The sequence below is a fragment of the Lemur catta genome, unplaced genomic scaffold, assembly GCF_020740605.2.
Source record: "Lemur catta isolate mLemCat1 unplaced genomic scaffold, mLemCat1.pri scaffold_41_ctg1, whole genome shotgun sequence".
NCBI lineage: Eukaryota > Metazoa > Chordata > Mammalia > Primates > Lemuridae > Lemur > Lemur catta.
This window is the reverse complement of record NW_025423849.1, coordinates 2105944-2130538: the sequence shown is the minus strand read 5'-3', so window position 1 is coordinate 2130538 and position 24595 is coordinate 2105944. Positions and strand designations below refer to the sequence as shown.

The following is a 24595-nucleotide window of genomic DNA, read 5'->3' as shown; positions in this document are numbered from 1 at the left end:
TGAAAGTAGTATTGAGAGAATTGTTGGGGGGTGCATCAATAGCACTGGTTACTTTGAACAAACAAAAGCTTTCCGTAGCTGCTTCCTTTATCAGAAAAGGACATATGATACCATGGTATATTATTTCCTCTGCACTAGAGAACAGCTCTTCTAAATGCTAGGGGAAATTTCCATAGCCATTTTTCAGTCAGAACTTGTGTTTAACTCATGCCTAAGGACCATTCTGGGTTTTTTAAATTTGTTTTTGTGTGTGTATACGTAAAATGCATATGTAAATGATTCTCTTTATTTTTAAACATTCACCGAAACAAAAATCATGGGTAATCCCATGTGTCTGTGATGCTATCATTCTGAGCAACCTAAGAACTGAAAATTTTCCTGAAGCTGTAACATTTCAAACTAAATAGTTGGTTCATAATTAATTGGATAATTTAAAGGCAGCCATATTAGAATCCGTATCTACATGGATATTCATATAAATGCAACATTGTGTTTGCAAAATTCCTAAAAGGAAAAGCTTTATCGCTACCAAAAATCTCCCCACCCAGATGAGGAAACTAGACAAATTCTGGTGTGTTCTAATACAGTAAACGAGACTTAGTTAAATGAACATTAAAGATTCCCCTAGTGAGCAATTCTTTTACAAAAACTTGAAATCCCTGTGCTGCATTGACTAAAAGTTCATGATTAATGGAATAGCTGAGGTTTGGCCCATGGAAACTTATTCAGATGGTTAGAAACGTTGGCAGTTTCAGACCTGCTGACATAAATGAGTGAACAAACTTTTTGTAATCTAAACTATTGACCTGCATGTTTTTTCTTACCCCAATTCATTTCTTACATGTAGGCTCAATCTTTTCAGTATTTGGGTTACTGGTTCTGCAGAAGCCAGGAAGAACAGCCTTGTAGTAATCAGAATGGTATCCAACTGTATACTGTTTATTGTAAATACTGGTGAACAGCGGTCAATAAATATTTTTATATTCCTAAAAAAAAAATGTTTCTTAACTGTAAACCCCTGGACAGCTGTAATAACCTAAGACTGACACTGGCTCAGGGTCTCTCCCCTGCAGGTGCCATGCCCTGCGACTGCCCGTGTCTACCGGATCGAGACAGTCTTCGCCTCGCAGGAGGAAGCGGGGCCCAACCTCTGCGTCATGTGAGGTCTCTCTGCGGCAGGTTGGCTGCTGTCTTTTGTCTTGTACATTCTGTTAAGAGAACATATTTTTAAAAATAAAATCAATCTTTTGAGGTGGTAGTGAGTGATTTGTGGGGCTCTCAGAAACTAACCTCTTCTCCTTATAAGCACTGAATGAAGCCGAAAGAAATAAACTTTTGTTCTCCGGAAGTTGTCATCCTTTGTTTGAGCTGGCCACCTTTCTATTTTCGGGGCTCCTGATAGGGTCTCCAGGAGGTGACCCAGGACGAGAAGTGTCTGAGGAGCTAGTGGTTCCCGAGGGTTCGCTCGAGCGATGCGTGGTGACAGATGGGGCTTTGCTGAAGACTAACCCACATTCTGGGGGGAGCCTTCCTCCTCTGGTTCTCCTCTTCAGAATTCATTCCTCCTTCTACAGGAGCCCACAGACCTTATTTTTAACTTTTTTTTTTTTTTTTTTGAGACAGGGTCTCACTCTGTCACCCAGGCTAAGGTGCTGTGGTGCCATCATAGCTCACAGCAGCCTCACACTCCTTTGCTCAAGCGATCCTCCTGCCACAGCCTCCCGAGTAGCTGGGAGTACAGATGTGAGCCGCTGAGTCCCGCCCGTCTGTCTTTTGATTCACCTTTTTGGTCAGTTTGGGCCCCTGACAACTCTAGCGTGGTCTGGTCTTGTCACCGTACCTGCGGGATCTGGTCACCGCAGACTCAGCGGTCAGGGAGCGTGGGCTCCTCCGACTCTCTGTGGCCCGGGGCAAGTCACCCGCCTTCTCCGGGTCTCCGTCTCCTCACCCACCTCTCAAGTGAAAACAGAACCAGGTGCTGCTCCACTGCTGCCGTGCGAAGGGCATGAGCTGGTGCAGGCGATGTCGCTAGAAGCGTCTGGAACACAGGGCACCCGCAGCGCAAGGCGGGAGCCTGGCCGACAGCAGTGTGACCAGGGCCCGCCCGGCCGGCCAGCGAGCCCGCCGCCCTCCTGCCGCCGCCCAGCCCCCCGGGGAGGAGAAGGGCGTCCTGTCCGGTCCTGCCCGCGCTGCTCCTGCCGCTCTGATGGCCCTGGCGGCAGCAGCCCACCGGTCCCCAGGGCAGGAGATTCCAGTCCTCGGCTTCTCCCGCTGCCGTCGCGTCCCCTGACTCTTCCTGGCAGCGTGCCCCGGCTCAGCCTTGAGCCCACCTTCCCACCCCTCGCCTGCCCTGGCCCCACGCCGGGGCTGTGGGCCTCTCTGCTCCTCCTTTGACCTCCCAGGGTCTGCTGTCCCGATCCTGTCCCCAGAACCCGCTCTGGTGGAGGAGCCGTGGCCCGGGACACTTGGCTCCACCGAGCCCGCCGTCCAGACCCAGGGTTGCCAGAAAGGGCGGCGGCACCACCCCCTCCAGGGAGCCCCCCGGGCCTGGAGGAAAAGCTGCCGCTCTGAGAGGCCCGGGAGGCTGTGGAGTCGGCAGGGGCAGCCCAGGAGCTCCCGGGCCCCACACGGCACGTGCTGCGAGGGAGGCCAGCGTCCTTCCCTCCCGCCTGTGGCCGGCTCCACCCCGGCCCTGCCCGTGCAGGGCCTCGCGTCTTTGGGCCTTTCTCTCCTTCGTGCCGTGTGGGGTGAAGGCCCAGGAAGGTCGCAGGACACAGGCCCGGGGCTAGGAGCAGCCGCCAGCGTGGATGTGAGCACACTAAGGCATCGCCACACGGCCCAGAAACATCCAGGCTGGACTCACTTGCGTCCCTGGGATGCGCCAGGTGCAGGCAGGGGACACCCGCACCTGACCGGGAAGCAACTGCTACAAACCCTGCTGGGCGGGCCGCGGGTGACAGCTCGCTGCTGCCGCAGTCCTGCCTTGCCTTCCCCGGCTGGTGCCCTGGGACCCTGGGGAAACAAACCGCATGGAGGTTTGTAATAACTTCCGACTGCTGTGAGTGGTGACAGGCAGGTAACTGCTCAGCGACTGGCTGTCTCCTGGCCGCGGCCAAAACCCAGCAGTCTCAGCGGGCGCCGCCTCCCCCATCCGAAAAGAATGGTTTCCGCTTCCCCGTAAGACAAACATCTGTAAACATTTCTCCTTTGATGTCGCTACGCTAGTCCCAAGTAATCCCCCTCCACCCCGGCCAGCCGCAGAGGAAGAGGTCGCTGTCACCTGAAGCGGGGGCGGCCCGGACGCTGCTCACTTGCGCAGAAAGAGCCGGTTCTGCGCAGCCTCCGCGGTGGCCCTGGGGGACCTCGCGCTGCCCTTACTTTTAAACTCCAAAGTCCATCTTGGAGCTAAAGCCCTCTTTCCCCACGAGATGCCGAGGGTCGTGCACGGTGTGAGGGACAGTGTGGACCTTGGACAATGACCCGTAACCCCAGAGGCAGCAGCAACGCTGGGAGCTGCCCGCCCGGCCCGCGAAGCGCTGGGAGGTCCCTTTAGCTCTGAGCGCGGGGACCGAGCCGCCCCCTCCCGCAGCGCCGCCGCAGCTCAGCCTGGGCCTCAGCGTTCTGTCTGTTTTTCCCACAAGCACCCCACTTTCTGATCCACTTGGGTTTGCTAGTGGTACTGTTAGAACTGGTTCCCTGTTCTGCCCCAGGAACAGAATGGCAGAGTCCAAGGCTGCAAAAGGCAAAGGAGTTTATTGGCTGGCTCGAGCCAGGGTCCAAGTCCCAGAGCACCAACGCAGTGGTCTCTTTACGAACTAGGACCCCGCTCAATGGGACATATGCCCTTTTATACTTTTGCTATAGCTTGTTACAAAAGATTGTCCAATATTGATTGCCCAAACCCACACACACACACCCTGCACAAGCCGTCTACGTGCGATTAGGAACGTTGTCCTGGCTGTTAGGCTGTTTACGTGCTGATCATGCCTCGGCCCCTTTATCAGTAAGTTGTTTGTAGTCACCCCCCCAGGGCCTGGGCCTTGTTTACCAAGCATTTGAGTAAGCAAGCACCGCTTCTAGTCACCCCCCCAGGGCCTGGGCCTTGTTTACCAAGCATTTGAGTAAGCAAGCACCGTTCACAGAAGCGGAATTTGGCCGTTAGCTATAAGCAAATTATTTTACTTTTCAACACACTTAGTTCAATGAAATAGCATAACACACTTGAAATAGCACAACACACTTGTAGGGGCTGCAAATTATTTCTGCTCTTCAGTACTGTTTAAGCGGAACCCAAAAAAATGTGGGGAAAAAGCTTTAACAATCAAATGAAGGTGTTAATATGAATCCTAAACGCTCACTGTATTACTCTTTGCCTAACGTACACATAAAAGATGGAAGGCAAAACAGTAAGATGGAATCTTTAAAACTCGAAATAGAAAGGTCATCCTCTACAAAGCTCATTTGGGCTGAGCTGCTGCGAAACTCCCTTCTGAGGGTCAACGCTAGTGGGGACTAAAGTTCCCCCCAGCACCGCCTTTCTGTTGCCCTTCTCCCTCCGGACCTCATCACAGGGGCCTTCGGTTCCCTCATCTGCTCCTCCCCCTGTCCCTGTCCCTGTCCCTGTCCCTGGGGGGAGGGTCCTGGCTGCAGGCACAGCAGCAGCAGATGCTGGGACACTGAGTCCTACAGGCTGCCCTCCCACCTCCCACCTCTCTGCTGCCTTCTCTGTCACACGGCCAAGAACTCCTGTCCCCAAGTCCCCTGTGAGTTATCATTTCTCATGATCCAGACACCATGGGGACTCTTCTTGTGGAAGCATCTGATACATCAGAGAGGCTTTCAAACTTCTCTGCTCATGGCCCGCAGTAAAAGTGCATTTTCTATTGCAGCTAAGTGTTCTCTCTCTCTCTCTCTCTCTCTCTCTCTCTCTCTCTCTCTCTCTCTCTCTCTCTCTCTCTCTCATCTAAAGCAGGTTTCAGGAAGCAATACCTCCTTTGGCTACCTGCAAAGCCTCCTGTTGCTTTCTATTCTACCCTCCCATGGGGCACCAACCCCCACAGCTCAGCAATGCTGGCTGAAATCCACTAAACTGATTTCCCAGTCCCCCAGCGGTTTATGGCAGCAGTCTGGAAGGCACCGGCCGAGACACTGACGACAGGGCGTCAGGGGCCCTCGCCAGGGGGCAGGGGGAAGGAAGGCTTCCTAGCTCTTGTTCCCACAGACGGGCTCCTCTTGCCCTTTGCCCCACCTGCCACCTGCCACTTGCCGGTAAATAGCAGTTTAACACCCCAAGCGCCTTTCATGCAAGGACTCACTGGATTAGGAGGAGCCAGCGGGAGCCTAAAGCAGATTAAGGGGAGACAAAGGAAGCTTTGGGGTTTATCTTCAGCTTTCCTGTTTCCAAGAGCTCCGCTCTCTTCCTATGCTCAGCCCGAAGCACCAAAGGGAGGGACAGAACGGAGGGACGGAGAGAAGGAAAAGGAGGGAACCCTGCCACCCCCTCACCTGCTGAGGCCAACCAACACTAGATGGTCACCTCCACCCCTAGCCCCACTCATCCTAAGGTGAGCGTGGCCTTCCTGCCGGGGCTGAGACAACCTCTTTTTCTCCCTTCCTCTGTCCCTGCCCCAGCCCCTCCGTCCCTCCCTCCCTTCTCTCTCCCCTTCCTCTCTCCATCCCTTTCTCCCCTCCTCCATCCGACCGTCCAGTGTCCAGTCCTGGACACCTTGGGGAGGTTCCTTCCCTTCCCGGATCCCTGTGGGGCTGGGGCTGGAAGGCGCAGACGGGTCGGGCAAGCAGCCGCCCTGGCGGCCGGGCCTCAGCTTCAGCCAGAAGGTGGTGGCCCCAATGCAGAGCTGCCCTCTGTGCCTGGCTCAGCTGTCTTCGTCCTGGTGCTAATGGTTCGCACACCTCTGTGTCTCCTTTGGTTTTCAGGCCGCAACACTAAATGTGACCCCAACAGCCCTCGGGCTCCCTGTCTCACAAGGCCAGGCTGGAAGAAAGAGGAGGTCCCTGTCAAGAGTCTCCTCCTTTCACCCCCTCCCTGTCTGGGTGTTCTTCCGTCAGCTCTTACATCTGACGCTCATTGTCAACAGGTCCCACGTTGTGTACAGGCGCCGAAGGGACAGATGACTGGAAGGGCGGAGCCCATCCGGCCGACTTTCCCTCCTTCGCTGCATCTCTCTCGGGATTCTCTACATTTCGTGTTTGAAAAGGAGGGCCCTGGGCACTGTCCCTGGTCACAGTGGAAGCTTCGTTGACCCGGAAAGACACCAAGCTCTGTCGTCTCTGCAGCCCTGCTGCTGACTGGACGGCAGATCCCAGGAAGGGAACACGGGAGCCAAGGCCGGCAGGAGAGCGAGGCTGGGTGGGAAGACCTGCTCCGCGGGAGGCTGTGAGGGTTCTGGAAGGAGCCCACCAAACCGTGAGCTCCTCAGGAGAAACAATGAGGTCAGGTCTTGAGATTCTTAGTGTGGGAGGTAGAAAGGGGTGGGTTGGGGTGGGGGCGAGGTGGGCATTTCTCTGCCATTTTAGGCAAAGAAGAAGAGTTATTCACCCCCCGTCCCCCTCCCTAGCCTACATGTGTGCACAAGCACACACACACAAACGGGTAAAAAATAGTAATCCACCAGACTGGTAAACTAGCTGTGGAAAATTCAAAATGGTTTTGGGTAAAGTTCCAAGGAAAGGAGGAGTGTGGCTGCACAGCAGGCTTTCTCCAGAAGGATTCTGGGCCCGTTTACAATTGCCGTCCTTCAGCTTCTCCACAGAAACACCAAAATGGCGTCTGGGTGGCGGCCACACTGGCGTGTCCACGCGGGTCACTGCCGTGCACACAGCAGCCCACCCAGGGGGTTTGTGTTTACTCTGCCGCACGCCACAATGGTCTGAGGAGGCTTTCAGCCAAAATAGGTACGGGGACATGCTAACACAGGATTACAGAGTTTGCTGAAGGACAGACATCAGAAAACTGGCAGACTAGGAAGCTCTAAGCTTTCCTTTTCCCACAGAACATTAAAAAATAAAAAGAAATTTTTTGAACCACTTTTGTCTGAGTACTGGAAAACAGTCAAAGGTTTACAGCAACCAAGTGAATGCCCGATCAAGAAAATGCCATCTTCAAAGTGAAAATTTCTGTTGTGTTTTTACTTACCCTGGTCCCACCTTCTTCCCAGTGTGGTGGCTGTATCAGTCTGTGATGGTCTTAGAAAAAATCTTTCCTCAAAATTGACTACATAGGGTTAAATTGTTAAAGAATGTTAGGAGATTCTAACTGATGCTATCTGCTTCTGTACTAAGCTTGCTGTTCTAGTTGATGAAGGAGAAAGGTAAATAGTCCTCGGGGGTTTAACATAGGTATGCTTGATTAAATAGAATAGATGATCTGTACGTTAATGATTATAATCTGCTTATGTCGCTAAGAAGTCTGTAAAATCACTAGGCCCCTGGTTAGTGAAACCTTGAACTATTAATGATTGTCCTGTCTTTGTTCTCTTTGTTTTACTCGTACATGTGTGCAGGCACGTAGCCCTTCTCCGGAGGGGCATAAAAGTCCTGTACAATTGCAGATCGGGGCCACTCTCTCCGAGCAGAGGTGGTCGCCGGCCGGCTAATAAAGACTCCAATTAGACTTTTGATCCTTTGTGTCTGATTTGTGCGCTTTCACCCTACAACATTTGGAGGCCCCAGCGAGATTTGTGGGAGCCAGGGTGCGGAAGCGCAGGCTGAGCCCTTCGCCGGGGGGAGCTCCTGGGAACTAGTACCCAGCCCCGGGAAGGCTCAACCACCCTAAAATTTTGTGAAAATTCAGGAGTCTTCTGTTTGTTTGCACCGGTGAGTTGTTCTGTTTCGTTTTGTGGGCCCTCTTTGATTGCCTGAGGGAGGCTGGACGCAGCTGACTCCCCTGGTTTGAAGCTCTGAAGGCGAGACGTCGCTTGAGAGCTAGGTCTCTTGTTTGGTTCTGTGTTTCATGTCTTGTCTGTTATGTGTTTATTGTTATGTGTTTGTTATTTTAAACGAGATTCTGTAATAATAATAATTTGGTCTTAAGTTTTATATAAATAATCTTGTGTTTCTCTTTGGAACAGATTGAAAAAGATGGGACAGGCCGCCTCGAGATCGACTGGTTGCACTAATTACTCTCCCCTTGAGTGTTTTATAAAGAATTTTACAGACTTCCAACAGAGAGCACGGCCATATGGTTTCACTGTAAATTCTTTTGACTTACAGAAGTTCTGTGAACAAGAATGGCCGGCTTTTGGGGTTGGGTGGCCACCGGAGGGTAGCTATCAAAGATCTTTAGCTGCCCGGGTGCAGACGGTGGTTTATGGGAACCCGGGACATCCTGATCAAATTCCCTATATTCAAATTTGGAATGATATCTTGGCAGATAATCCTCGGTGGTTGCGTCGTTGCAAAAAGGCGGATTCTCCGCCGAAAGCAGTCATGGTGTCAAAGGTTGCAGGAGGGCCGGGAGAGGGACAAGCAGGCCGTAAGTTATATCCGGTACTGCCGGGACAAGGGGAAGATCCCCTTTTGGAAGGACCCCCTCCTTACGTTACAACCCACTCCCGGGAATCGGGGCAATCGGAGATCGGAGTCCAGAGCCCACCTGATCTAGCAAGTCCCTCACATACTCGTAGTGGTTCCCAATATCAACCACCACCTGGTGGTCACATACCTGAGGTCCCTATCCTTCCGCTACGACAAGCACCTATGAACCCAGGGATTGACCATCCTCCTTTTATGATATATGTCCCTTTTTCCACCAGTGACCTGTATAATTGGAAAAATCAAAACCCTTCTTTTTCTGAGAAACCCCAGGGATTGATATCTCTGCTGGAAACTATCTTTTTCACTCATCAGCCCACCTGGGATGATTGCCAACAGCTCTTACAGGTGCTCTTTACCTCCGAGGAGCGAGAAAGAATCCGAAGAGAGGCTACTAAGACAATTCCGGGTCCGGACGGGCAGCCGACAACTGATCCTGTCCGGATTGAACGCGTTTTCCCTTCCCTGCGCCCTAATTGGGATCCGAATGATGATGAAGGTAAGGGGGCTCTCGATCAGTATCGCCAGACTCTGCTCCGGGGTATACGGGCTGCCGCCAAGAAGCCGACTAATTTGTCTAAGGTGAGTGAGACAGTTCAGGGACAAAATGAGGCCCCGGCGGCATTTTTAGAGCGCCTCTTTGAGGCTTATCGCCTTTATACCCCAATTGATCCTGAGGCACCCGAAAATAGGCGGGCTATTAATATTGCCTTTGCTACGCAGTCGGCCCCTGATATTAGAAGAAAGTTACAAAGATTAGAAGGGTTTGAGGGGAAACTGCTGTCTGAGTTAGTGGAAATTGCCCAGAAGATTTACAACAACCGAGAAGGATCAGAGGTTGTGCAATCAAAGAAAATGGCTAAGATCTTAGTAGCTGCTATGGGGAATTCTCAGAATCTGTGTGCGGACATGAATAAGACTAAGAAAGGAAGACATCCCAAGAAAGGTCGCAGTGATGTAGGACCAAACCAATGTGCCTATTGTAAAGAATACGGACATTGGAAGAAGGACTGTCCGCTCCTCCAGCAAAAGAAAGGGGACCAACCGGCTTTAGTTCTGGCAGAAGAGACTGAGTGACGGGGCCCGGGCTCGATTTTCATGAGCCCCCGAGAGCCCAGGGTCACGTTAAATGTAGGGGGCACTCCGGTGAATTTCTTGGTAGATACTGGAGCTACACATTCTGTTTTGCAGAAAGCAATAGGACCCATATCGGAGGTAAAAACCTCCATACAAGGGGCTACAGGAAAAACTAAATCCTATCCATGGACTAGGACTCGAATAACTAACTTGGGAAAAGGAACAATTACTCACTCTTTCTTGGTCATTCCTGAATGCCCATATCCACTTCTAGGCAGAGATCTGTTACACAAATTAAAGGCCACTATAACCTTCCAGGGAGACGTGACCGAACTCTCGTTCGATCAAAGCCCTTCTGCTATGCTCCTCACGTGCCCCTTATCAGAAGAATATTTGCTAACTGAAGAAATTTCTGAAGAGGTTAAATTGAATAGATACCTACAGGAGTTACAATGTAAAATACCTGGTGTCTGGGCAGAAACTAATCCACCCGGACTAGCTTCCCACCGCTCCCCCATTATTGTGCAATTGACTAGTACCGCCACACCGATACGCGTACGGCAGTATCCTATTAGCTTAAAGGCAAGAAAAGGAATTGCCATTCACATAGCAAGACTTAGACAGGCAGGAATTCTGGTGCCTTGTCAGTCGGCTTGGAATACTCCTTTGCTCCCAGTCCTGAAGCCGGGGACGAATGATTATCGACCGGTACAGGACCTGAGGGAGGTAAATAAAAGAACTGAGACTATCCACCCAACGGTGCCTAATCCATATACTCTTTTAAGTATGCTGCCTCCAAACCATCAAGTCTACACAGTGCTGGACCTGAAAGATGCCTTCTTTTCACTTCCATTGGCGGCGGTAAGTCAGCCCATTTTTGCTTTTGAATGGATTGACCCAGAGGGAGAATACTCGGGACAGTTGACTTGGACTCGATTGCCACAGGGGTTTAAGAATTCCCCCACTCTGTTTGATGAGGCATTGAGTCAAGATTTGGTTCAGTTTCGACAGAACCATCCCCAGGTGACTCTGCTGCAATATGTGGATGATCTCCTTTTGGCTGCACAAGACCAGGCAACATGCAAAAAGGCAACTGAAGATTTATTGCTTGAATTGGCCCAGTTAGGGTATAGAGTCTCTGCCCGGAAAGCTCAATTGTGTACTCCAGTAGCCACATATTTGGGTTATGAACTAAAGGGAGGAAAAAGAACTCTCTCCACAGACAGAGTTCAAGCGATTTTGAGAATTCCACAACCTCAAACAAAGAAACAAGTGAGGGAGTTCCTGGGTGCAGTAGGATATTGTAGACTTTGGATTCCTAAGTTTGCTGAAATAGCAAAACCATTATATGCAAGTACTGGGGGAAAAGGAGAAACCCTAGTATGGACTGAAACTGAAACAGAAGCTTTTGAAAGCCTAAAGCGGGCACTTGTAAATGCCCCAGCACTGACCCTGCCTGACGTGACTAAGCCTTTTAAGTTATATGTGGCTGAAGCACGAGGAATAGCGAAGGGGGTGTTGACACAGGAGTTAGGACCTTGGAATAGGCCGGTAGCCTATTTATCAAAAAGGTTGGACCCGGTAGCCTCAGGATGGCCAGGGTGTGTGCGTGCCATTGCGGCAACTGCTGCCTTGGTGAAGGAGGCCCTGAAGCTGACTTTGGGGCAGGATTTATGTGTAATTGCCCCGCATTCAATAGAAACCTTGCTAAAAAGCCCTCCTGATAAGTGGCTGTCAAATGCTAGAATAACACAATATCAAGTGTTGCTATTGGATCCGCCTAGAATTAGGTTTTTGAAAACTGCTTCCCTTAACCCTGCTACCCTACTTCCGGACACAGAGCCATCAGAACCTTTGCACGATTGTTGTGAGATACTGGAATCCTTGACAAGCCTGCGGCCTGACCTTACAGACCAGCCTTGGCCGGACCCTGAGGAAGAGTTATTTACGGATGGAAGCAGCTATGTGGATGAAGGAATAAGGTATGCAGGGGCGGCAGTAGTTACTAAGGACCGGGTTATATGGGCACAAGCCCTCAACCCAGGGACGTCAGCTCAAAAGGCCGAACTTGTTGCCTTAACTCAAGCCCTCAGGTGGGGAAAAGACAAAGTTGTTAATATTTATACGGACAGCAGGTATGCTTTTGCTACTGCACATGTTCATGGGGCACTCTACCAAGAACGGGGCCTTTTAACTTCAAGTGGAAAAGAAATAAAGAATAAATCTGAGATTTTAGCTCTTTTAGAGGCTATATGGCTGCCGAAGAAAGTGGCCATTATTCATTGTCGGGGGCATCAGAATGAGAGTACCCCTACAGCGAAGGGAAACATGTTTGCTGATGTCACTGCTAAGGAAGCTGCCCGAAAACCAGTGGGGCCTCTCCATATTTTGCCTGTTCTGCCTGAGCGACTCTTGCCGCCCTCGCCGGTTTATTCAGAGGGAGAATTGGAATTGGGAAGGACTCTAGGAGCAACCACCGATCCGGGAGGTTGGAAAATCCTTCCAAGTGGCAGAACCTTAGTCCCACAGCACCTGGGTCGCCGGTTAATTGAACAAATACATCAAAGCACGCACCTAGGAAGCACGAAGGTGGCAGAACTGCTTCAACGAGACTATTATATACCTAATTTGCATCAGATGACCCAACAGATTACGGCCGGATGCCTGACATGTGCGCAAGTTAATCCAGGTAAAAGATTGAACCCCCTCCCCGGAGTCCGGTTGCGAGGACAAGCCCCTGGGGAGCAATGGGAAACTGATTTCACGGAAATCAAGCCAGGCAAGTATGGATACCGCTACCTGTTGGTATTCGTGGACACTTTCTCAGGATGGGTAGAAGCATTTCCCACGAAATCAGAAACAGCACAGGTAGTAGTAAAGAAGTTAGTAATGGAAATTGTACCTAGATTCGGCCTTCCTTTAGCCCTGGGGTCCGACAATGGCCCGGCATTCATTGCCAAAACTACTCAATTATTAGCTCAGGTATTACAAATTAAATGGAAGTTACATTGTATTTATAGACCGCAAAGTTCAGGTCAGGTAGAAAGGATGAATAGAACATTGAAGGAAATATTATGTAAGTTAAGAGCGGAGACGGGCGAAGACTGGGTGAGCCTCCTTCCTTTTGCACTATTAAGAACCAGGTGTACTCCATATGTCAGAGGTATAACACCATATGAGATAATGTTTGGCCGTCCACCTCCACTGGTTCCTAAAGTGGGAGAAGAGAAACTAGCTGAATTAAGTGACCACGCTCTTCTTAAATCCCTGCAAGCCTTACAGCTGAGCACCCGGAAGATCCACAACTTAGTCAGGGCTGCACACTCTAGTCTTGCTAATTCTCCTTCTGATAAAGTTTCTCTCCAGGTACAGCCCGGTGACCTTGTTTGGATAAAGAAACTCCAGCCCGCTACTTTAGAACCAAGGTGGACTGGACCTTTACCGGTGATTCTCACCACCCCTACGGCTGTAAAGGTGGCAGGAAAACGCCACTGGATTCACCATACCCAAATCAAGAAAGCGACTCCAGTCCAAGAAGAACGATGGACGGCTCGGCCCACCGAAGATCCACTAAAGATAAGACTTTTAAGACATTCCTCTGGAACATCTTGATGGGGGTGGTGGCGACGAGCCCCCACCAGCCTTTAAATTACACTTGGGTGCTCACGCGCACAGTCGATGGGACAGTGATAACTCAGAATGTTACAGTCTTTTCTCCCTTGCTATATTTTGATTTATGTCAACTTTTAGGTAACACTGAGCCTGTGATGGGGTTATTACCTGAAGGGAGGTTCGGAGCCTACGGATGTGGCAATATTAACATAGAAAAAAACATGCAACGTATTAGATATTATGGTTGCCCCACCACAGGCCCCTCGCATTGTCATGCAGATGGACAATACTGTATAGAGTGGGGCTGTGAGACTATAGCTAGTTGGATAAACAGTGACTCTGATATTATATTAACAAAAAAGGCTCCTAGGTGTGTCTCTTCAAATACCTGTAACCCCGTAACTATAAGTATTAAACGGGGCCAGGATCAGACTTGGGCCACAGGGAAGACCTGGGAATTTCACCTGTACGGAGGAGGGGGAAAGAAGGGGCCAGAAGTTTCATTCACTATTCAGAGATTTACCCCCGTTCGTCAATTTAATCCTATAGGCCCAAACCGTGAGATTTATTTAGGACCTGAATTACCGACACAAGCCATCCTAGAGCCTACAACACCAGAAAAGAGCTTGATGTCAGAGCCACGCCGAAAGCCTGTGTTAAATTTGTTAAATTCAGTGTATAAGTTTGTTAACCAAACAAAGCCTAATATAACTCGAGATTGTTGGCTCTGCCTTAATCCAGAACCTCCTTATTATGTAGGGATTGGAGCCATCCGACCCCTAGGTCAAAATGAAAATAATATAAGAAACTTGACTGCTGAAGAAATATATAAGCAACATTTATGCAAATGGGGTCAAAAGCCCAAGCTGACTTTAGAAGACCTACAGGGACAAGGGACTTGTATTTACCCTGTGGGGTTCCCCATATCCCAATCTCCCTATATGGCGTCATGTAACATTACCATTCAACTAAATAATTTGACAGATCCCGAACCTAAAACACTCTTGGTGGCCCCAAATGGCACGTGGTTTGCATGTACTACAGGTATCACCCCTTGTGTCAGACCCGCGGTAATTATGCAAAAGCAGGATTTGTGTGTTCTATCTCATATCGTGCCTCAAGTCTACTTTTATTCAGGAGAAGGCGGACGAGAACATCTTCAAGCTTCTATCCCTTGGCGGCTAAAACGAGCCATTCCAGTTTTGGTACCGTTATTAATTGGACTAGGCATTGCAGGCTCGGCTGCTGTAAGTACTGCGGCCTTAATAACTGAAAATCAAAATTTTAAAATTCTGAGTCACCAGGTAGATTTAGATTTAAGTGACTTGGAAAAATCCATTAGTTATTTAGAACAATCAGTTGATTCACTGGCCGAAGTAGTCTTGCAAAACAGAAGAGGGTTAGATTTATTATTCCTGAAACAGGGTGGATTATGTGTAGCCCTAGGAGAAACTTGCTGCTTTTACGCCAACCATTCTGGAATTATTCAGAATAGTCTTTCCCAGGTAAGAAATAGAATTCGGGAAAGAGAAGAACAAATTAATGCTGGACATAACTGGTATCAAAACTTGTTCACCTGGTCCCCATGGCTCACTACCTTGTTGTCAGCCATAGCCGGGCCATTACTGTTACTTTTATTAATAATACTGATCGGTCCATGCATACTTAAATGTTTAACAAATTATGTTCAAAGGCACATACAAGGGGTAAAACTGATGGTGTTGCGTACTCACTACCACCATATTTGCGATGATGACCTATGATAACTATCAAGGATTTGATATTTCCAAGAAAACCAGTGGGGAATGTGATGGTCTTAGAAAAAATCTTTCCTCAAAATTGACTACATAGGGTTAAATTGTTAAAGAATGTTAGGAGATTCTAACTGATGCTATCTGCTTCTGTACTAAGCTTGCTGTTCTAGTTGATGAAGGAGAAAGGTAAATAGTCCTCGGGGGTTTAACATAGGTATGCTTGATTAAATAGAATAGATGATCTGTACGTTAATGATTATAATCTGCTTATGTCGCTAAGAAGTCTGTAAAATCACTAGGCCCCTGGTTAGTGAAACCTTGAACTATTAATGATTGTCCTGTCTTTGTTCTCTTTGTTTTACTCGTACATGTGTGCAGGCACGTAGCCCTTCTCCGGAGGGGCATAAAAGTCCTGTACAATTGCAGATCGGGGCCACTCTCTCCGAGCAGAGGTGGTCGCCGGCCGGCTAATAAAGACTCCAATTAGACTTTTGATCCTTTGTGTCTGATTTGTGCGCTTTCACCCTACAACAAGTCTTGAAGCAGCAGCAACCAGCCTCGTTTCCAGTTCCTTCCCTGGTGCTGAAAGAATCAGAGCAGATATTACTTGCAAATTGTTATGCACATCTCTTCTATACTGTCTGGGAGATACCTGAAGGACTGACTCACTAGTCTGTGTCACATAGCACAGAACACACACAGGTGGGAACACAGGGGGACAATGTTCATGAAAGCTGCAAGATGACTGCAGACTCACCGATGCCTGGGGTGAAAGATTATGAGTGGAGACATACAATAGACCACCTGAGGCCCAGACTGGAAGCTGGAGTGAGACTCTGAGAAATTGGGATATTCAAAAGCAGCTGTGTCTGCAGGGGAATTTACATGCTCAGGGACAATGTGTGCTCACAAAGTTCTGAGAGGACCTAGACTTTCACCTCATGCTGATCCCTGGGCTCTGAGCAAGCTTCACTGATTTTGAAGGAGTGCACAAAGACAGTCTGCAAAGACCAGGAGACCCCTTGGCCTTCAAGGAAATCTCTGTCCAAACATTAGCTGAACACAAAGTAAAGGAACAAAGACTTCAGCAATTACACATGACAAGGAATAGTCTTATAAAAAAAGTTTGGAAAAGTCTCAAACAAATGGACTGGTGCTACATGCTTCAACAATTTTTACAAAAACCAGCAACCCCTGGAGAAGGTAAAGATTCTGAATGTCAGAGTTACCACATTATAACAGTAAGATGCCCAATTCTCTCTCTCTCTCTCTCTCTCTCTCTCTCTCTCTCTCTCTCTCTCACACACACACACACACACACACACACACACACACCCCACAATGTGTACAAACAAAGAGGAAAACATGGCTCATTCAAGTAAAAAAATATTAAACAGAAACCATTCCTGAGGAAGCCCAGACATCAGACTTACTACACAAAAAAGTTTAAAACGTGCTCAAATAACTAAAGGAAAACATAAGCAAAACCACTAAAGGAGATCAGGAAAATGATATATGAACAAAATGACAATATTAACAAAGAGATCAGAATTTTTGAAAGTACCAAACAGAAATTCTGGAGCTGAAAGTACAACAACTGAAATGAAAAATTCACTATAGGTGTTCAACAGCAATTTGATTTCAGCAGACAAAAGAAAGATGAGTGAACTTGAAAAAAGAACAAATGAAATTATCTCATCTGAGGAGTAGAAAGAAAAAAGAAGGAAGAAAAGTTAGCAGAGCCTAACAGACCTGTGGGGCACCATCAAGCAGAAAAACACACGTTATGGAATTCCCAGAAGGAGGAGAGAGAAAAGCAAAACAGATGATTGAAAGAAATAATGGTTGAAAATGGCCCACATTTGCTTCTACACATGAATTCACAAATTTAAGAAACTTGACCTCTAAGTAGAATAAAGTCTGAGACCCATACCAATACACATTATACTCAAATTGTCAAAAGACAAAAAAAAAAAAAAAAGAATCTTGAAAGTAGCAAGAGAGAAGGGACTCATAACATACAAGAGACGCCCCATACGATTATCAGCAGATTAATCATCAGAAACATTTGATGTCAGAAAGCAGTAAGAAGATTTTTAAAAAGAATAAAGCAATGGGAAAGTAGTTTAAAGTACTGAAAGAAAAATAATTTGTCAACTGAGAGTTTTATATTCCAAAAACTGTCTTTCAAAAATATGCAAGAAATTAAGACATTCCCAGATAAACAAAAACTGAAGGAGCTCATTACTGGCCCTATAGGAAATGCTAACAGAAGTTCCTTAAGTTAAAATGAAAGAAAACTAGACAGTAACTCAAAGCCACGTGAGGACAGTGCTGGGAAAGGCTCCTTCATTTCCAACGACTGCCTTCCCTTTGGCAGGGAGGTGAGAAGCCTGGGTGGTGGCAACTAGGGCAGGGCTGGGTCTCTCAAGCCCCCCAGGGCTCATCTCACAGCAGGAACTCGGCCCTGACAGTCCACATCTTCTGGGCCTGAGAGCAGGTGGAAGGCATTTCACTGCAGGGCCAACAGCACACCTGCTGTCACTCCAGCAGGTCCAGTTGATCTCTGACACATGTAAAGCAAGGTGTGAAGATAAAAATAAAAGCTTTGGAAGCTGCGTTTAAACAGGAAGCCAGTCCTACCTTCCAGCACATCCCCACACAGGCACCTCAGAGATAGTGCGGGTTTGGTCCACACCGTCCAAGAAAGCAAACATCGCAATAAAGCAAGTCACACCAATTTTTTGATTCCCGGTGTATGTAAAAGTTGTATCTATACCAGACTGCAGTCTATTAAGTGTGCAATAGCACTGTCTAAAAACAAAACGTAAATCCCTTAATTAAAAACCACTTAATTGCTAAAAAATGGTAGCGATCATCTGAGCCTTCAGTGAGTTGCAATCTTTTTGCTGGTGCGGAGTCTTGTCTTGACGGTGATGGCTGCTGACTGATCAGTGTGGTGGTTCCTGAAGGGCGGACGGCTGTGGTAGTTTCTTAAAACAGGACAACAATGAGGCCAGGTGTGGTGGCTCATGCCTGCAGTCCTACCTAGCACTGTGGGAGGCCAAGGCAGGAGGATCACTTGAGGCCAGGAGCTTGAGAGCAGCTGGGCAAAACAGTGAGATCTTGCCTCTTCCAAAAATAAAAAAAAAAATTGTCTGTGCATGGCAGGGCACACCTGTAGTCTCAGCTACTTGGGAGGATCGCTTGAGTCCAGGAGTTCGAGGCTGCAATGAGCTATGATCACCCCACTGTTCTCCAGCCTGGGTGACAGGGCAAAACCCTGTCAATCAATTAATCAATAAAGGAAGGAAGTTTGCCACATTAACTCTTTCTTTCACAAAAAAAAATTCTCTGTAGCATATGACACTGTGGGTAACAGTAGAACTTCTTTCAAAGTTAGAGTCAGTTCTCTCAAACTCTCCTGCTGCTTTATCAACTAAGTTTCTGTAATATTCTAAATCCTTTGTTGTCATTTCAACAGTGCTCACAGCATCTTCACCAGGAGTAGATTCCATCTGAAGAAACACTTTCTTTGCTCACCCGTAAGAAGCGGCTCCTCATCCGTTCAAGTTTGGCCATGAGATCGCAGCAATGCAGTCCCATCTTCAGGCTCCACTGCTAATCCTAGTGCTCCTGCTATTTTTGCCACATCTGCAGTTATTTTCTCCTCTGAAGTCTTAAATCCCTCAAACTCATCCACGAGAGTTGGAATCACCTTTTTCCAACCTCCTTTTAATGTTGGTATTTTGATCTTCTCTCATGAATGGCATCTAGAATGGTGAATCCTTTCCAGAAGGTTTTCAATTAACTTTGCTCAAATCCACCACAGGAATCACTACCTATGACAGCTGTGGCCTTACAGAATATATTTCTTAAATAATAAGACTTGAAAGTCGAAATTACTCCTTGATCCACCGGCTGCAGGGCGGACGTTGTGTTGGCATGAAAACAACATCAATTTCCTGGTACATCTCCATGAGGGCTCTCGGCTGACTGGCTGCATTGTCAATGAACAGTGACATTTTGAAAGGAATCTCTTTTTCTGAGCAGTAAATCTCAACATTGGGCTTACAATATTCACTGAAACACGCTGTAAACAGATGTGCTGTCACTGCTGTTTCGCCGACAGAGCACAGGCAGAGCCGAGTCGGCCTAAGTCTTAGGGCCCTGCGGCTTTCACAGTGGCAAATGGCACCGTCTTCAGCTTAAAGTCGCCAGCGGCATTGGCCCTGACAGAAGAGTCACCTGACCTGTGAGGCTTTGAAGCCGGACATTGACTGCTCCCGTCCAGCTGTGAAAGTCCTGGATGGCACCTGCTCCCGACAGGAGGCTGTTTCATTCACATTGAAAATCTGCGTTGAGCGTGGCCGGCAGTTACCTTGGCGAGATCGTCTGGACAACTTGCCGCAGCTTCTGCACCAGCACCGGCTGCTTCCCCGTGAGTTTTACTAATGTTGTGGAGACGGCTTCTCTCCTTCAACCTCGGGAACCAACCTCTGCTGGCTTCTGACTTCCCTTCCGCAGCTTCCTCTCCTCTCTCAGCCTTCACAGAACTGAAGAGAGTTAGGGCCTCGCTCTGGATTAGGCTTTGGCCTAAGGGAACGCTGTGGCCGGTTGGATCTTCTGTCCCCACCGCTAACACTTTCTCCGTGTCAGCGAGACTATTTCACTGTCTCATCACTTGTGTGATCGCTGGCGCAGCAGTTTTCATTTCCCTCAGGAACTTTCCTTGGCAGTCACAGCTTGGCTGATTGCGGGGAGTTAGCTACGCTCCCGCTCCCCGCAAAGAGGTTTTGTCTCTTTCTTCGGGTCAGGTCTCTAAGTTGACCACGCCAGTTTGCGGGGAGTTAACTACGCTCCCCGCAAAGAGGTTTTGTCTCTTTCTTCGGATCCGGTCTCTAAGTCGACCACGCCAGTTTGCGGGGAGTCAGCTGCGCTCCCAGCAAAGAGGTTTTCTCTTCCGATCAGGTCTCTCAGGCAGGGGTCATCGCAAAGGATGAAAAAATAGTAGGAAACAGAAATAATAGTAATAATACACAGAGCCAAAGATATAGTTTATAAAGTAAAGGTTTATGAAAATAGATAAAGGAGGGTATCCGGATGCGAATATTTCCTCCTGCCAAAAATATATCCAAAACTGAAAATCCACACAGGTGTTATATAGGGTAGATACAAGCTCCCGTTGCCCTTGGCAGTTTGCTTTAGGGTCAAAGTCTTCTAAAAGGCTACTACAGATCCTTCAACTAACTCTAACTAGGGGAACAATGAGTTGTAAAATCTTCTTGGGGCAAACTTCTAAGTTTTCTGATAAGGCTATTACTTTAGCAAAAACCAGAGACATCTTGGCTCCAGTGATTGTGTTCTTGGAGACAGAGATGATCTCAGAAGTCAACATGAGCTGTGCTTTGTGTTAATTACTTTAACCGCATGGCTCCTTCTGGGCCCGGCGTGGGCATTAGCATATCTCTCTGATCAGCTCTCATCTCCGGGGGTCCTTGCCAGCTCTGGCAACCCCTGGCTCTAGGAAGAGGCCTGCCTTGTCTTTCAAAACAGGTGAGAACCATAGGCCCAGTTTACAGCTGTCTCTTTGAAGTGCAGCTTTTACTGACCAAGGAGACGCCCTCCTGAGACGAGGCAGCTTTTGAACTAACACATTTCTTTTTTCTTTAAGGCAAAGCCTTATGTGACTTCTGAAATCAAATCTTGTCTCCGGAAATACAGGGGGCATTTCTATGACTCAGTATTCTTAGGCTCAACAGCTGACCTCGGAGCAAGCTGTCACCTGTCTTGGCTTCAGACTTGCCTTCCTTGCTAAATTTAATCCTTTGTAGCTTTTGACTAAAAGCGAGAGACGTGCAACTTCCCTTCCCTTGAACACTCAGAGGCCCCTGTATGGTTATTAATTGCCCTAATTTCTATTTTTTTATGTCTCAGGAAACAGGGAGGATTGAGGAGAGGGAGAGAGATGGGAGACTGTACTCCCCCCACAACACGACATCAATGCAAAACAGCCCTCGGAATGAACCCCACCTCCAGGGAGGAAGAACGGTGCTGTGAGATGCTTGGCCTCAGACCCGTCTCCACGCTGGAGCACCCACGACAGTAGACACAGAAGCTGGAACGTGGGTCTCTGTGGAAGGAGAAAGGTGGCAGTCTCGCACTTCCCACCCTCTGCCTGTCACCAGCTAGTGCAGCACTCTCGCTCCCAGGCTCCCTTCTCCCTCGTCACCACTCACCCCTCCCGGCTCACCTCTCCTGTCTCCACTCTTTGCAGGTCAGGACCGGCCCTTTCCCCTCCACCCTCTGTGCAAAGCCCAGAAGAAATCTGAAAGTGACACGGGGGGAGGCAGCTGTTGAGACTGACAGAATCTAGGCAAGAGAACACCCTCCCACTCCACGTGGTTTAGCAAATTTCCAGAGAATACCGCGGGACGACAGCGCCAAAGTGTCACCTTGTAATAAAGTGCTCTCATACCTAGAACCATTCTCTGGGCTCATCTCTCCCAAGAGGCTCAGGAGTTGTCCCCTGGACACCTGGTTCCCGACCCTGCGCTCTTAGGACTCAGCTGCTCTCACTCCCGACACACGGGAACGAACTTCTTTGAACTGGTGACTTTGCAAAGCAACGCTATAGTGGGGTGAACAGAATTGAATTCATACTAAGGTATAGAATATCGGCAGGTTATTGAGCAATTAAGTTAAACATAATTCTGGAGAACTGCAGTTGTGCGTCAACTTTAACCCTGCATGTACAACACTGCGCTGTGAGCCTGTTACTAACTTCCACCCCCTGCTGGCCCCCGCCAGTGGCCTGGCCCTGGTTTGCCCAGGCCCATTGCCTTCGTTACCTGTCTCTGTCCTCCTGTGTGTCCCAAGCTGGTCCAGACGAGCCCGGGTGGGATTCGTCTCCCGCGGTGTCTGCGGACTGGCCGGCTGCAGAGACTGTTCAGTTCTCCGTTGCTGCAGCTGTGAAAGTACAGAACTCCCTCCTTAAGCACATGGCACTGTCAAACAGGGTCACAGTCCCGCGCCTGGTGGTCTCGTGCCTGTGCGAAGGATGACAGGCCTGAGAGTTCCCCTGTCTGTGCTCCCCTGAGTGTGCATGTCCCCAAGTCCCCCTGCCGCTGTGAGACGCCTCTGCCAGAGGAAAGGCCCGGCTGGCCCCCCACAGGGTGGACAGAGATTCGCAGACCTGGTGGGCGCCAAGAGGGGACAGTCCACCCTCCCGCCGGGGCCCCCGCAGGACCCGATTGGGCCAAACAGAAGCCTCTTCTCTGGGTGGTTTCCTGTCTGTCCCTCAGTCTCAAATCCTCCACGTGCCACCTGCAGCTCAGACACCAGCGCTAAAAGGTAACTGCTCTGGACAAAAGGCTGCTTCCCCGCAGTTGGGGGTTTACCATGGCCTTTCCCAGCGTTAAGTGCCAGGGACACACAGGAGGATGAGACTGTCAACGAGACCTTGTGAGGAATGATGCCGGAGAACCGTAAGGACCCACCAACTGGCGTTGAACAAGGAAAGCGCCCAAAGCACTGGGGGATTTTTGGTGCCCTCCCAGGTGTCAGTCTCCAGTTCACTCTCCTGGTAGATTACGTGTAGGACGGAGGACCAGGTGGAATCTTCTTTCAGTGTTAGGGGGCTACGCGGTGGCTCACGTGACCTCCAGGGGCCTGAGCCAAGGGGGAGGAGCAGGCAGTGGGTCCCGAGCTGAGTTCATGGGTGGTTGTCTGCTGCGGGGTTAGACGTGGGGAACCCCAAGTGCATCGTTTTATATGCTAGGATACAATACCAGATCTTGTGCAACTAAGAAATTCCATTCCTAGGCCGGGCGCAGTGGCTCATGCCTGTAATCCTAGCACTCTGGGAGGCCGAGGTGGGTGGATGGCTCGAGGTCAGGAGTTTGAGACCAGCCTGAGCAACAGTGAGACCCCGTCTCTGCTAAAAATAGAAAGAAATTATCTGGACAACTAAAATATATACATAGAAAACATTAGCCGGGCATGGTGGCGCATGCCTGTAGTCCCAGCTGCTCAGGAGGCTGAGGCAGGAGGATCACTTGAGCCCAGGAGTTTGAGGTTGCTGTGAGCTAGGCTGACACCACGGCACTCACTCTAGCCTGGGCAGCACAGTGAGACTCTGTCTCAAAAAAAAAAACAAAACAACAGAAGTTCCATTCCTAAAAACAGTGTGTTGTTACACACTGCTGTTGGAGATCATCTTGAATCGGCTGAGACCTAGAAATCATCTTCCTTCCTTTGTTTACTAAATGCCTAATATGAACTGGTTTCTTATCAGTTGCCCTTCTCTGCAAAAAAGCCCGGTATGGAAAAGGTGGCGTCTGCCCAGCAGTGATTCCAGCCTCCGTGGGCCTGTGTGTGTCTGGGAGGGGCCCGTTTTCCCTGCGGCCTCCGACTCACCCATCCACCACCCTCCTGCTCTTGGTTGTTTCAACGACCGTGGGACGGGCGGCCAGGAGGGAGCGACGTCTGCTTCTGAGCGAGGCTCCTACAGGTCTCCACCCGCCCTCAATGATCATTCGCTTCCTCAACTGCCAGCATCTGATCTAGCTGGGACTCCAGAGGAAACAAGAAATGTTCACTGGACAAGAATAAAGAGTGTGCTAATGCACTGGAGATTTCTCCCTCGCCCTAGTCACTTGTCTCTTCCCCTCCCTCCAGCCTCCCTCCAGCCCCCACTGGCCCTGCCAGTGCTGCGTGTCTGCTTCAGGGGCCCGGGTCTTTCCACATTTCAGGAGGCATCCCGCCGAGCCCTCCTGAGTTCACCGGGGACAGCGACACCTGCTGCTGCTTTTCTGCTGCAGGACAATTTCATTCTCCCAGAAAACACACTTTGGGTCCCTACTGGGTGCCAGGCTCTATTTTAAACACTAAGGCTACAGAAACACACACACACACACACGCGGTTCCTGCAGTAAAGCCAGTTATAGTGTTGTAGGGCAGACAGGTGACTGTAACAGAGTGACGAATGCTGACAGCAGTCAGGACAGGGATGGGGGTAGGATCCCAGAGAGAGGGACATCTAGCCCAGACAAAGAGACAGGCATAAAATTCCTGACACATCCCGCTACAGCTGCATCCTGGACACCCAGTGGCTTTGGCAAGGAAGTGAAGATGATTTAGACATTTATCTTCACTTAGCTTTGCTTGGGGACAAGTGGCCTGCAGACTTGTCTACCTGGCCCAAGATGACTCAGGTAATGAAGACGGCCACTCCGCCCCACACAGCCCCATCCCACCGTCTACCTGGGGCTTGGGTGGCTGCCATTGCATGAATCTGGAAGCAAACCAGTCCCGGCCACTAGAGAGGAGTATTTGCTTCCAAAAAGTCACGTGCCCTCACCCACGCTCTGTAATCTGCCTGCGACTGGCTAGTGGTGAGGGTCCTTTTTCCCCTACGGGCTGAGCTCTAGAGGCACGACAGGCTGGTGAGGGTCTTGTGTCTCAGCCCCACTGCCCCTGGATCCACGGAGGCTACTTTAAGAGGGGGCCGTCAGCGGGCGAGGGGAGAGCTCCTCGGGAGCACGGTGTTCACGCTGTCGTGTTTCCGTGCCTCGGTTGCACCATCCCTCACTCAGAGGAAA

The 24595-nt window shown here is 49.3% G+C and overlaps 1 protein-coding gene and 1 long non-coding RNA gene across 2 annotated transcripts; one reads left to right on the top strand and one right to left on the bottom strand.

Moving 5' to 3' along the window:
- Positions 1-7985: 7985 nt before the first annotated feature.
- Positions 7986-15488, top strand: LOC123629763. Its single transcript, XM_045539164.1, has one exon. The coding sequence runs from the start codon at positions 8098-8100 to the stop codon at positions 9625-9627; it is 1530 nt and encodes a 509-aa protein (XP_045395120.1). The 5' UTR covers positions 7986-8097; the 3' UTR covers positions 9628-15488.
- Positions 15489-21056: 5568 nt separating this feature from the next.
- On the bottom strand, positions 21057-21541 carry LOC123629767. Its single transcript, XR_006732226.1, has 3 exons — positions 21472-21541; positions 21247-21321; positions 21057-21126 (listed from the first exon to the last, which is right to left on the bottom strand). It is a non-coding gene; the product is annotated as an uncharacterized LOC123629767 (long non-coding RNA).
- Positions 21542-24595: the final 3054 nt, after the last annotated feature.

What these genes read in the sequence shown, in the direction of transcription:
- LOC123629763 (XM_045539164.1), top strand. Translation starts at nt 8,098, where the DNA reads ATGGGACAGGCCGCCTCGAGATCGACTGGTTGCACTAATTACTCTCCC.